Source organism: Candoia aspera, chromosome 10 (genome assembly GCF_035149785.1).
Source record: "Candoia aspera isolate rCanAsp1 chromosome 10, rCanAsp1.hap2, whole genome shotgun sequence".
Lineage (NCBI taxonomy): Eukaryota > Metazoa > Chordata > Lepidosauria > Squamata > Boidae > Candoia > Candoia aspera.
Window position 1 is genome coordinate 7778129 of NC_086162.1, and position 14265 is coordinate 7792393.

At 44.7% G+C, this 14265-nt stretch overlaps 1 protein-coding gene across 1 annotated transcript in view; it reads left to right on the forward strand.

Annotated features, from left to right (window-relative positions):
• DLGAP3 (DLG associated protein 3) overlaps positions 1-14265 on the forward strand; it is a 39237-nt gene that overhangs the window by 23070 nt on the left and 1902 nt on the right. Inside the window, exons 6-9 of the mRNA XM_063311849.1 lie at positions 4466-4551; positions 7667-8091; positions 10307-10398; positions 11078-11221. Of these exons, the coding sequence (XP_063167919.1) occupies positions 4466-4551; positions 7667-8091; positions 10307-10398; positions 11078-11221 (747 nt within the window). The remainder of the gene's footprint in view (positions 1-4465; positions 4552-7666; positions 8092-10306; positions 10399-11077; positions 11222-14265) is intronic.

Sequence of the window (14265 nt, forward strand, 5' to 3'; positions counted from 1 at the left end):
TATATACTTAATCAAATATAATCCTCTCCCCTTCTTCTCCTTAATCCTCATCTCATTTATTCTAGCACCAAAGAAAAATGACAAGAACATTTCTTTGTCTATCCCTTCAAAGCACCTCTTCAGAAGAGGTGAATGCCCCTAGCAACAGAGGTGGAATTCATATGTGGCCCTTGCATTAGGCTAGAGAAAAATGGGGTTAAATGGTTCATGTCTGTGATTCTTATGGGATTGCAGACAATATCTTAGCAGATAGGGTGAATTAGGCTATCCCACTAAGATATAACATGGTTTCTTTGTTTTGGCATAAACATAGGCATTATATTCTATTAACCATGGTTTAGGATATAATATATTGTATGAAACCAAGAATAAAGTAGCAGTTTCGATTGCTACATCAAATGAAGGCACAACCTTATAGGATAATACTGATATAACTAGTTACAGGTCTGCATTGGGTAGATATAGTGCCCTCCAAATAGTTCAGACTACAAATCTCACAATTCCTTGCTGTTGGCCATGCTGGCCAGAGGTGCATGTAGAAGTGCCAGGCAACTAGAGGGCTAATGATGGCCAAGGTGTGCCGTGGTACTGTCTGGCTCACTGGTTCAGGAAGACAGTTGCAACAGCCTTCTCAAGGGATCACGTCTGCTGGCTGTGGACTAAGGTTTTTTGCAAGCAGGTTTAGTGGCAGGTGGGACAATTGATCACCTTTGACAGTGAAGAACTCTTAATATTCAAACCCATCTACCATATTTCCTGCATTTTCCTCTAACCAATTCAATACTAGAGAGCCAGTTGGTGTGGTGGTTAAGAAACCAGAAGACCATGAGTTCTAGTCCCACCTTAGGCACAAAGCCACCTGGCAACTTTGAGCCAGTCACTCTCTCTCAGCCCTAGGAAGAAGGAAATGGCAAACCACTTCCAAAATCTTGCCAAGAAAACTTCAGGGACTAGGCCAGGCAGTTTCCAGGAGTCAAGACTGACTCCAAGGCACCAAAATAAATTCAATACTAGCTTTACATTTCTTGCCCCTCCCCTATAAATCTCTGCATCCCTTCCCACACTGGCTTTGGCTTGAGAAGCCAGATCCCTTCCCAATGCTTTGACAGGAGCAGCCAAAGTTTAGGGAGCGAGTGGGGTCTTTCTACCTTCCTTTTAAAGAATTCTGCCATACTGGGCAGAGAGACAAGAAGATAGACTGTCCTCCTCCCACACACACAGGGGGGGGAAAAAAAGCAGGTATCCTACCCAAGACAATCACATTTTCCTCACTTCACATTAGCAACAGAAAAAGTTAGAAGTGGTAAATTGAGGCCTGTTCCAAAAAAGAAAAAAAGCCTGTTTCTCGTGGCAATAATAAGGGAAGATGGCATTTTTTTTCTTTCTATTTCAAATGGAAGAGTCGCCAGATAAGCCCTTCATTAAGAGGCCTTTCCTTTGGGTCAGGGGCATTCATGGGGAAATTTAAAAAAATCAAGATGGTGGCCACAACTGTGCAGTCAAAGCTTTGCCTCCTTTTTACCTTATTTATTTATTTATCAATTTATCTCTTTGCATACTTAAAAAGAGACAAGACTTTTATTGTGCAGCTGCAGCCACTGTCTTCACTTTTTTGACCTCCCCCCTTTCCACAGCTGCCCCACTTTGGACTGAGTCTAATTTTTATTCATCTCCCACATTTGCATTTCTGCCACACGCCCTGCCGTCGCCTTCATTTGCAGGCTTTGTCACTTAGCATCTGTCCAGGTGTGGCAGAGAGAAGCCCAATGAAGTTTAGACAAGGGTATCCAAGCAGTTCAGCCGCAGGGGCAAACAAGCGGAAAAGAAGTGTCTGATCCAACTTCATGGTGTGCGGTTGCTTTTGACAAGGTCAAAACGTCAAAAGCAGGGGGGACAGCACTTAACAAACCACTCCAAGCTGACAACAAATGAATCAATTAAGCTGCCATGTCAGTCTTCCAAAGACTCAGCTATCCAGTGCTGTGTTCTGCAAAAGAAGCCAATATTTTTCACACCATTTAGGGAGTTTGAAAAGCCCTATTTACCGTTTCAGCGCCAGTCCTCCCCGGGACCTTGTCCAACAATAATCAAGAGAATTGCAAGCTTCTAGAATTCCCACTTCAAGTTTTGCTTCGCTTTTAAACCAGTCCAGCACCAGTTGCATAGACAACAGCAGCCTAGCAGGTAGACATTTGAGCAACTAAAGCTTTTCCTGGCAGGGAGAGCTGCCAGCTTCCTCACCAGCCCTGCCTCCTCCATTTTTGCAACAGAAGTGAACCTGAAGCCCAGCAGCCACAGCTAGCCTTCTCTCACTACTGTGGGGTTGCTCTGCCAAGATGGACAGAGGATCTTCCTGAGCCCTTGACAGCCTCGTGGGGTTAAACTTTAATATTTTGCTTCCTGCTGTTTGAAGGGAGCTCTGCAATAGATGAAAACACCCAATCCTCTTCATGTGCACATAAATCACACACGAACAGGTAGGTTTGCACAGCAGGCTAAAACAGGATCAGACACTTTGTGGTCCATGTTGGGAAAAAGCTAACTATTAGCTGTGTTCACACACCACGCGCTTAACTGAGTCAGTTACCAATGCGGCAGCTGTATTTGTGCAACGTGCTCATCTTTGATAGTTTTCCCTTCTTCAGTTCTTTTGTGGATGAGTGTATTATAGGAAAGCCAGGCCACTGAACTGGTTTACTGTTCAGTGTATTCATAAAGAATTAATCTGGTGATTATGTTAAGAGGGTCGTGAGAATGCTACTATTATCTTAGCGTGTATTGTGGATCGACCCAACACATGAAGCCAAAGCATGGTTTATTTGTTTGGCGATAGCATGTTATGTGGGAACAGCCACTCAGGGTTTAGGGGATTGTACAAACCTGGGTTAAATACAAAACATGCAGCTGCTTTTTCATAAGTATGTTGGAGAAGGGAAATGTTCCTAACGGGGACCAGTAGGAGCAGAATAGGGAGATGTCAAACTGTTCCCCAGGAACCAGCTTTGCAAAATCCCTCTTTCTGCCCACACCAGGGGCTAGAAATGAAAAGAAAATAACGGTCTCGTTCGCCCCTTTTCTGCTACAGTGGCAAAATTTGTGATTCCCAAGCCCTCCCAAATAAACAGAAAAAGCAACCCATTTTTAACATTCTCTAAGAATACAATTTTCAACCGAAAAGCGCTTGCACATGAAGTAATGTTGTGTATTATGTCCTCTCTTTTGATACCTGAATGTCTGTTTTAAGAGAGCAGACTATGGGGAATATGAGGACAGAAAGGTTGATTTATCTGAATTTGGCTTTCCTTCATATTCTTACTGCTCTCCCTGCCTGCCTGACAATTTTATCATCGCCACAGCCCTGTGAGGCAGCTCCGGCTAAGAGAGGGTCACACAAGAGCTTTATGGTTGAAATCAAGTTTAAATCTCAGTCAGCTCGTCTCTTATCTCCCTACAAGTCTGTCAATGGGAAGTTTTCCATGAAGGCAAAAGAAGATTGATGGTAACGTGATTTTCCTTTGGACTCCACCCAGGGGCCTGGCCCATCTTGGTGATAAGCTGTAGGTGCTTTTGAACACCTTGGCATCTGGATCTTTCCTCTTGGGGCACAAAGCAAGGCCAGGCTTTCCCTCCACTCAATCTCTGTTCTGCACTCCCCTGCATAGGATTGATCTGGATCTCCTTCTGTACTTGGAAATTTAAGTGCACAATTCCCCTTTGCAAAAGGTGTCTCTCCTTCTTATTCCCTCTACATCCCTAGCTGGATCTAGGAACCAGTTTCTCTCACTCCTTTCTCCTCAAATGCCATTGCTCAGTTGACTTGTCCATCGTTCTTGCTTTCTTCTTCTCTCTCCAAAGTTTTTCTTCTACCAAGCTATTCTCGCTTTCTAGCGTGTCATCTTTCCCACCGATCTGACCGTTGTTTTTCTTCCTTCCTTCCTTTTCTTTGTCCTTACATATTTTTTCTCCTCTGACTCAGAACAATTCTCTCAGCTGTGTCTTCCCTCCATTTCCTGTGTTCTTTCATACTTCTGTTCTGTCATCTCATTATCTTTCCATCTTTTCCTATCCATCTGTAGTTCTCCTTTTATTCTTTTATTCTTTCCAACACGCTTATCCACCTTTCCTTGACTCTAGCCCTCTTTCTTTTCTTATTTTGTCCTTCCTACATTTTTATAATTCCTATACCTTCTTCTGTACTCCTTCTTTGTGATTTAAAAAAATATTTTCCCCTCACTTATCAATTTCACTTCCTCTGCTTCTTTCTTTTTAAAATGTCCATTGTCAAATCTCCTATTATGCTTGTTATTAAGTCTTCATTCTTCTTTTTTTTTGTTCTGTTAATAAACTTTCATTAAGCAACTACCTACCTTCCCTCTGTTCCACTAATTCAGTATTTTTCCTGTTCCATTAATCAACTTCTTTCTCCTCCCTCCTTCCCTCCCTCCCTTCTTTCCCTTCCCCAAAGGTGGAAACCATATCCGATTCTGACACAGAAAGCCGAAGCTGTCGGGAGTTCCACTCCATCGGTGTTCAAGTGGAAGAAGATAAACGGTATGGTTGGTTAAACATGCTTCTTGGTGCTTGCGTCTCTCCCCTCACATACCCAGGCATGCACACACGCACACGCCACGCCACCATTCTCCTGCACTTATGCAAAAAATTGTCAGCCGCATTGTCTTCCCCCAGATCAATATTTGCAGGGCAAAATTTCCAAAGAGATTCAAGCAAGAATTGTTACAGTTAGTGGTGGTGAAGGACAATTTGGTTACCTACGGATGCTTCCAGGCCAAGTCTGAATACAGTTGCCCGGTCCTGGGATTTAATGTGGTTAGAAAAAGTCAGAGTGATTGCATGATGTCTTTTGAGGGATTTTGCTAGACGATACCCCTTTCTGAGGGCACAAGCAGAGGTTGAGGCTTTGACCCTTTCTTGCAGGCACCGCCTTTGACAAAGGGCCAGGGCTTCAGTCATGCAGTCATAGCCACATCTTGACTTTTTTGACCCCTTCCCCCCCACAGATGTCCCTGCCCAGAATAGATCAAATGACAGCCCTGCAAGGCAAATTTTAAAAAGCCTTGAGCAAGATCTTCCAAAGCTGTTACCACAACTTAACTGTAATGTTTGAAGTGAAAAATTAAATCCATGACTAGAGCTGGCAAGCTGCATTTAGAAGTAAATGAAGTGAAATCAAATTAGAGGTGGTCCTTGCTTAATGACCACTCATTCAGCATCGTTCAAACTTACAACAGCCCTGAATGAGTGGCACTTAATGACTGGCCCTCACACTTATGTCAGTCACAGCCTCCCGCAGTCACGTGATCGCCATTTGCGACCTTCACTGCCAGCTTCCTACAAGCAAAGTCAATGGCGAAGCCAGCAGGAGGTCACAAATGATTGCCATGTGACATCCTCACTTAACGACCCGCAGTGATTCACTTAACAATGGCAACCTGAAATGCCAGAATTTCTGTCGCTGAGCGTCATGGTCACATGATGTCACTCTTTATGACCACGTCACTTAGTGATGGAAATTCCAGTCCCAATTGCCATCATTAAGTGAGGACTGCCTGTATACACACCCCTGCATTTAGGGAATGTTGTCCAGTGGCGATGAACATGACCTATTATTATTCCTAATTTGGCATTCCCACCCTGTCTTCTCCAAGCCTGGGGCAATTTGGATCTGTTGACTTCAACTCCCATCATCCCAAAGTCCAACATGTCTGGTAGACCCAGGGTCATGGGCATCTGCAGGATGGCAAGGAAGGCAAGTGACATGAGAAGTGTCATGATGCCACTGTGCAAATGATAGATGGGATGTCATAGTGGCTTATATGAGACACCTACATAAAGGTTTGGGGCAACCTAATACGGAATGGGAATGAGCAAGGACTCATTAGCCTGAGTCCAGGAAGGGAGCATCCATGACTCTGAAAGAAAGAGGTGCACCCATGTGCACAAGCCAAAAAGTCCAATTTATAATATTTTGGGAACTCTCCCACCTGATATCCCTGCAGTTCACCTCAGAGGCCCTTGAATGTCAGACCACCTAGCTAGATATCCCATTTCTCCGTCCAGCGAGCAATTGGCCAGCACGTCCTCTGCTGCACTCAGTCTCTCTCTGGCCCTTCAGCATCCATCCAACACTGGTTGCCATAGAAACAGGCCAGGGAACGGAAGGGAGGAAGCAGGCTGATGCTCACACAAGAAGGCATGGAATTTGCTCCCCCTTGTTGAAGGCTTCCCTGGCTCTAAGTTCCTGCCAATCCGCCCCAGGAGCTTCGTTGCAGGAAGAGATCTATATGGCATCCTAAAACTATCACACAGGATGTGGAAGACCCTGTTTCCCAAACTTGCCCATATATAGTATTGACATGGCCTGGGAGCTGTTGGGGTTATTTGTGGAAGCACATTTTGAAACCAAACCCCACTGCTGGGTCTTTTTTGCTCCCTTGTTCTGAATGCTACTAGCCCAGCTACATATGAGGCTGCATGGATCAACTTCAATAGGTCTTGATGTTAAACCACAAACAGTAAGTGAAAGGGGATGGCAGTGGCAAAACCTGCTCCTCCTGGTTCTACAGTTGGCAAGAGGGAAACAAATAGGCCCTACTGGAGAAACTGAGAAGGGGGAACTGCTTTCCCCCTTTTTAAGATAAAGTCGCTCTCAAGCTTGGCTCCCGGTGAATCTTGAGGCCATGTCCAAGCCTTTTTTCTAGCCACAGATAAGAGTCCAGGGGCAGCAGGAAGGAAGTGATTAAACATCCATTGTGACATCACAGCACAAACCCCATGACTTACTGTACGTAGTTGTGTCCAGAAACACAAGGGCAAAAGACCAGTTTGCATCATGACATCACAATGTAATTTTATCACAGTATTTCCCCTTCACCTTCAAATTACATCACAATGTAATTTTATCACAGTATTCACCCCTTCACTATACCACTGACACACTTTTCGGCCTTAAAATAATGCAGGGGGGAAAAAATAGTTTTTGAAGCATCTTTCAGGGATGTGCAAAATCAGGAAGTGCAGTGACAGATTATTCTGGTTTTCTCCCAGAAGGTGCTGATTTTTGGGTCCCAAAGTAGTTCATACAGTTGCAGAAGTAGATGGGCTGGAAAACGAAACAGTTCATAGCATTCTGTTTCAGGGATGGAGCACATCTGGAAACCATGAACCACTTCCTGTTTCAGCCAGTGAACATCTGGGACTAACCAACCATCTCTGGATTGCACAGATTGGCCATCTCAGGAGAAAACTGACATGTTCCAGGAGAACAATTAGAAAATCCACGCCCGACTTCCCATTTCATGCATCTATCTCGGCAATAAATTTTGACCACAAATCAAAAAGAGGGGCTGAGCATTCTGGCCTCACCCTCTCTGGCAATGTCACTGTGTCACCCCAAGGTTTTTATGGCCCTTGATGGTTGAGAAAGAACTTTACCACATGCAGCTCACAAAGGCTATGTAGAGGAGTGAGAACGTTTTGTACAATAGGATTGGAAAACACAACTTCACAGTCCTAACTCTGTTCTAGATGAGGCAACCTCCTGGTCAAAACAGAAAATACTGAGCTAGGGGGACCAAACCTCTCTCCACTGAATTGCTTGGGTAATAGAATTCCAGGGAAATCTAATCCTTTCCCCTCCTCATCTCAGGCGCGCTCGGTTCAAAAGGTCCAACAGTGTGACGGCAGGCGTGCAAGCTGACTTAGAGCTCGAAGGCCTGGCTGGGCTGGCAGTGGCCACCGAGGACAAGGCCCTTCAGTTCGGACGTTCCTTCCAGCGGCATTCCTCTGAGCCCGAGTCCACACGGCAATATTCAGTCTACAAGACAGTTCACACGCAAGGGCAGTGGGCCTATCGGGAGGACTACCAAATGCAATACGACACGGTGGAGGTGCCACGACAGGAGTCCTGGATAGACCGAGGCTCACGCAGCCTGCCAGATTCTGGCCGAGCCTCACCCTGCCACCGGGATGGCGAGTGGTTCATCAAGTTGCTGCAGGCCGAGGTGGAGAAGATGGAAGGCTGGTGCCAGCAGATGGAGCTGGAAGCAGAAGATTACGATCTGCCGGAAGAGAGTGAGTCTGCCTAGGGCCGGGAGGTTGGACAGGGAGGTTGGCCTGCACTGCTGCCTGTACTTGGGCATATGCCAAACTGTGGGGCAACAGTTCAGATGGCAAAATGAATACCCAACTAGAGAAAGAAATGATTGTTGCAGTGAGTAGAGTCCAGCATTTAGACCAATAAAGCCCAAATCAAAAGCCATAAATACTGTAGATGCTGCATATCAGGTCTTTTTTAGACTACAGAAAAATATCTGTGTGAGCTATGCAGAAATAGCCTTCTTGCATCCGATAAAAGAGAATTTGCTTTTCAAATAACTTTCAGAGGAGAACATCTGTGAATTCCTCATGAGTGAAAGGTGACATTCCTCCACTTATTTCATTATTAGTGTCTTTCATCTTGAGTGTCCTTGTCTGGCTTGCAGAATCAATTTTCCAGAGCTGTCCTAACTCCCTGGCTTCCCATGCATTCATTTGATCCCAAGGAAGAGAAACTCTTCCATGGGGCTATTTCAGACTGGGAAGTATGGGACCGCACAGAGGCTTCAGAGGGACGGAAAGATGCGTGACAACACACAACAGTAGCAATTGTTGCATTCTCTCCCACATCCAATAATGAGGTTAGCTCAGAAGCACCTATAGTGCATGAGAAATAAAGACATTCTCAAGTATCCTGAGGTAGAAAACAGGAGCCTCTTCCACAGGGTAGAAAATGCATGAGAAAGTGCATGACAGATTTTGGTACAGCATTCATATGTATCATTATTATTATTATTATTATTATTATTATTATTATATACACATCAACATGAAATCACAGCTACTAGGTCTTCAGCTGGTGCTGGCCTTCCTTTGCATCAAGTTCTTCCCAAGAACCTCGGATGTCGTAATGTATCGGCGTAATATATGTGCTGATCCAAGCAGTGTGGCCTTTTGTAATTAACAAATGGAAATTTTGTCAATGCACAGATTTTCTAAGTGCTGTCCAAGGTTTTGTGGAATGGCACCCAGTGTGCCAATAACCACTGGGACCACCACAGCCAGTTTATGCCATAATCCTTCAACTTCAATTTTCAGATCTTGATGCTTTGTGATCTTCTCCAATTCTGTCTTCTATTCTACTATCCCCTGGTATTGCCACATCAATTAGCCACACTTTCTTCTTTTCAACCACATTTAAATCTGGTGTGTTACACACCAAGACTTTATCAGTTTGTATTTGGAAATCCCACAATATTTTAACCTGCTCATTTTCGACTACTTTTTCAATTATATGTTCCCACCAATATTATTGTTGTTGTTGTTGCTGCTGCTTTATTTCTGGGACAGATAACCTGCTTACTTCTAGAAACTGATCAATCATAACTATGAGCCAGGACTGAGGGTTGTACATAGGCAAAGCTATCTACAAAGGAGGTAAGAAAAGTCGAGAAGACAGCTGGGTCATGTGATTGAAGTCCTTTCATGCCATCTTGACTTTTCTGACACACAAACACACTGATGCCACCGGTTGTAGGAAGTGCAGTTCTGCAACATTTGAACAGACATGCTATCCCCTTTCCTGCTTTGGGTAGAATTGAGTCCACCCACTTAACAAAGCCAATGTATTACATCAAAGAAAACCCACCCAAGTATTTCATTCATGTTAGCCAAATTTTTCATAGGTTGTTTTGTATCCCATAAACAGAAGAGCATCTAGAAGGTTCATATAGGAATGTATAATAATAGGTAGAGATTTTTTTTTCATTCCTGGTGGGATTATTCAAATATGCCCTTGATCTCTTGCATTTAATATGGGAAATAGAATGCATGGGGCTGAATGTTCCCCAAATAGCAGCATGCATAGGAAGAAGGGAATTTAACTCTTTCAGCAATTAAAGGGGGGGGGGAGGCATCCTCCTCTGATGTTGCTATTAGCATCTGGAGGAAATCTGCTATTCATGCCACATTTGGGGGCTTTTTGCCTATTGCAAATGCCAGTTTTCAAAAGAACTAACTCCTTCTTCTAAGTCTGTTTCAACTCCAGTATTAATAAGCTCCTCCCAATGGTGCTTTGCATTGTCTTAAAAAAGAAAAGATTGGCTCTTTAAATGCAGAAACCTGTGTAATGTCTTAGCTGATTTGTCATGCAGAGGAACTATCAAGAGTCACTAGTACAGGCCAGACTTCAAACGTATTCCAAGAGCGACTGTTTCTACTGATTTTCTTGCTTTATCTTGTTCCTGTCCAGTTCTTGAGAAGATCCGTAGTGCGGTTGGCAGTGCCCAGCTCCTGATGAGCCAGAAAGTCCAACAGTTTTACCGACTCTGTCAGCAAAATATGGTGAGTGGAACACTTGGTATATAAATGGGTTTCCTTAACATGCCTTCCAAACTGTGGAGTTGTAGAAAAAAGTCCAGTTTCCTTCAAGAATTCAGTTTCTGGTGACTTCATGGACATGTCCAGGGAGTTTCTTTCTTTGGCAATAAGACAGTGGTAGTTTGCCATGAATTTTCTTCTGAGTTGGTTGATTTGACTTCTAACCTATAACCCTGGAATTTCTGGTGGCTCCTCCTTAATTTTCAAGTCTACACAAGGTCTTCCTGATGCTGCCACCTTCTGAGGTTTTGGAAGAAAGTAGGGAGTGGTAAAACTTTTCCATGCCTCCTGGGAGTTCAGCCTCTTTTCCTTGGGCATGATTTTACAGCAGTTGCCAAGCTGTCATTGAAAATGCCACATGCCATGCTATACCAGGAATGGGCAAAGTGTTGTCCTCTGTGTGTCCTTAAACTCCAGTTCCCAGCAGACCAGGGATGTCCACAGGGTGTGGTCCAGAAGTCAATAGGGCAGCCACGCCAGTGCAATTGAAGCTCCACACTAAAAAACAGGCAAAGTTTTGACGACCATCTTCACATTTTTGACCTTGCACACACCTTGCACACCCTGCATCAGACAAAGCCCACTAAATCTGACTCTGCCACCTAACTCTAAAAGTTCCTCCCTTTCATTTTCCCCCTGGCAGGATCCAAACTCTTTTCCCATGCCCACTTTCCAGGATCTGGCTGGGTTCTGGGACCTCCTGCAGCTCTCAATTGAGGATGTCAGCATGAAGTTTGCCGAACTTCAACAGCTCAAGGCTAACGGGTGGAAACCCATTGAGGCCAAGGTAAAAAAAGGGGAAGGGGAAGGGATAAGATTTCAGACTATGCGAAAAACTCATCTGCGTTTCTTTGCCTATCCTACTGGTTCTTTCTCAGTCCAATGAAGGTAAGTTTGCTTTTGAAATTTCTGTCCAAAGAGAAAGAAGTTGGATGGACTTTGGGTATGTATGAGGTGATGAACAGGTCCATGTGAATGTCTAGTCTTGCATTTCACAGGAAGTTCTCTAAGTCAGTGGCCTCCCTGGCTTCCCATCCTTCCAAGAGAAGAACCTCCAGGCAGAAGTCCTTCCTATGGACCTTGTCAGACTGGGAAGTATGACCAGCCAGGGAAGCTGCAGACTGATGGATGTGTCACAGAAAACCACACCACCAGGAACAGCCCCCTCTGCTCACTCCACCAATGAAGTAAGAGCCTTACACTTCACTTGCTCACCAACACAGTATGGCAGCTTGCTGCATTGGGGCCATTCCTGAGAATTCTGCAGAATGGGAACCCCAGCTTCAGCCCCAGAGCATCACCCGAATGGTACCAGTGACTTTTCCCCATGAAGATACATCTCCAAAAGAAGTGCCCATTTAGGAAAGGAAAAATAAATCAACTCTCAGCTAAACATGCATCAGAGGCTTTCTGCTTCCTGTTCTCACAGGTGGCCTGGAAGATTTGCTGAGCACAAAAGAGACGAAGGATTGAGAGGGAGCAATCATGGCTGTTTTCCTCCCCCCCAAACCCATCTCTGTAAAGCTGTGTTGCTGGCCACAGCAAAATAATTGGGCATTTTTAGTGAATCTTTGTTCTCTTTCATTATATGTTTAAAAAAAAAAGAAAAACAGCCGAGCTTCATCAGAATAGAGAGGCAGGGAAACGCTCTGGATTTGGCTGAGAAACAAGCTCCAGATTTAGTTTATTTATTTATTTTTGCCATGTGTTTTGTTTTAATGCATCTGTTCTTCCTCTGTGTGTGTGGAGGTGTGGATGCGTGCGTGTATCTTGAGCTACTTGCCTGCATTCACTCACAGCTGGGCATATTTCTTTGTAGGCTCTTCCAGACTGTGGCCAGCATGTCTGGTTGGCAGGGCTGGGTGCTGGCCAGACTCCGCTCTCTTTAGCCTTTCAGCTTTATCCCTCCAGCATGCCAGAAAGTCCATTCCGAACCCAGATCCTTTGCTCCGGGCAGACTTCCCGTCTTCCATGTTAAGGGTGGGGAAAGCCATTTCAGCTTCTGTTCCTCAGCTGTGTAAATCTGTCACGTTCAGTTTGTTGAGAATGGCTTTTCTGCCTGTGATGCCCAAAAGTGTTGGAGGGGTGTAATTTTTCCAAATGTATGTCATTTTTGCAAATAATAACCATTCATTTCTGTACATGATTTTAATGAACATAGATACACACACATGCATCCATTCTCTCTCTCTCTTTCTCTCTCATCTGTCTCACTGTCTGGACTTTTCCTTAATGTGCACTTATCTTTAAAAAAACAAACTGCACTGCAAAATTCCATAAAGTACAAAGTTTGAATGACAAGGTTTTGCTTTGTGCATTGGTTGCAGAATGTGAAATTAGATTATTTGCCGACGCCATGAATTTCTCCATCCCTAATCCTGATGTCTTGGGACAGTGATTTTCCTAACTCCCAGAGTATGTCTCTTTGCCCACAGTCATTCATGCCCTCGTGACCCCCCGTCTGGACTACTGTAATGCGCTCTGCGTGGGGCTGCCTTGAAGAGCATTCGGAAGCTTCAACTGGTGCAGAATGCAGCTGCACGGGTAGTAAATGGTGTCGGGTACTCAACACACGTAACACCACTGCTACAGGAGCTGCATTGGTTGCCGGTGTGCTTCTGGGTGCAATTCAAGGTGCTGGTTGTCACTTTTAAAGCCCTTCATGGCTTGGGGCCAGGTTACCTAAGGGACTGCTTTCTCCCAGTTTCTGCCAGTCCAATTTGATCTAGTAGGTTGGGTATGCTGCGGGTCCCATCAGCCAGGGAGTGTCGGTTGGTGGGAACTAGAAGGCGTGCCTTCTCTTCCGTAGCGCCTGCCCTCTGGAACATCCTCCCTCCAGAAATTAGTATGTCCCTGACCCAGTTGGCCTTTTGTAAGGTCGTGAGGACCTGGCTATGTGCCCGGGCCTGGGGCCTCGAGCGTGTGGATGGTCCCGTCTCTTGGCTATATTAACATTCATGCATTGCTCGCTTGGCAGCCATGTGTATTTATTTTGTATTTATTTTATATTTTAACTGTTTTAATTGTAATTGTTTTATAGTTTTATTGTTTTAAGCCGCCTAGAGTCACTTGCTGAGATGGGCAGCTATAGAAAACAAACAAACAAATAAATAAATAAATAAATAATGTGGCTAAAAAGTCCCAGGAGCTCCAGTTGGCCTAGTGTGGGAGTAAAACCTTCTTTGCTCTTCAGTCAGCTGCATTTCTCTGTCTCTCCCTCTGCATTACTTATGGTAAAACTGAAGAGGGCCAAAGAAACCGTTCAACCAGTCCTGTCAAAGTCAGCCCCACATTCTGGTTAGAGTAATTCAGTATCCTAAACAGAGACAGGCTTAAGATGGTCAAGAGACCACAGCCTGTCAGGTTCATTCATGCAGGAGCCAAAAATGTAATGGCACAAAAACTGAATGGCACAAAAGCCATCTTTCCAAGGAACTGGCCAGTGTGAAAACACACCCAGTCGGGCCATAAGCAGAAAGAGTATTGATATCAATCTGGAAATCTGCATTTTAGAGCCAATCGGTCCTTACATCAGAGCTTATCTGTGATAGATGTGTGTGCATAAAATTAGAAAGGTGCATATGCACAGCCCTCCTTGGTGACAACACCTAGTCAGCCTTGACTAATCTCAGAAGCAAAGCACAATCAGCCTTTGTGGCAGCATGGCAATTCCAGGGCTCGTGGGGTCCGCAGGGTGTGCTCACCAAAGGCAGGATGGCAGCCACATCGGTGCGATCAAAGCTCCACCTGATTTTTAAAAGTGGCAGAGTTTTGATCACGCTGACATGGTTGCCATCTTGACTTTGGTGACCACGCTCTGCGGTTACTGCT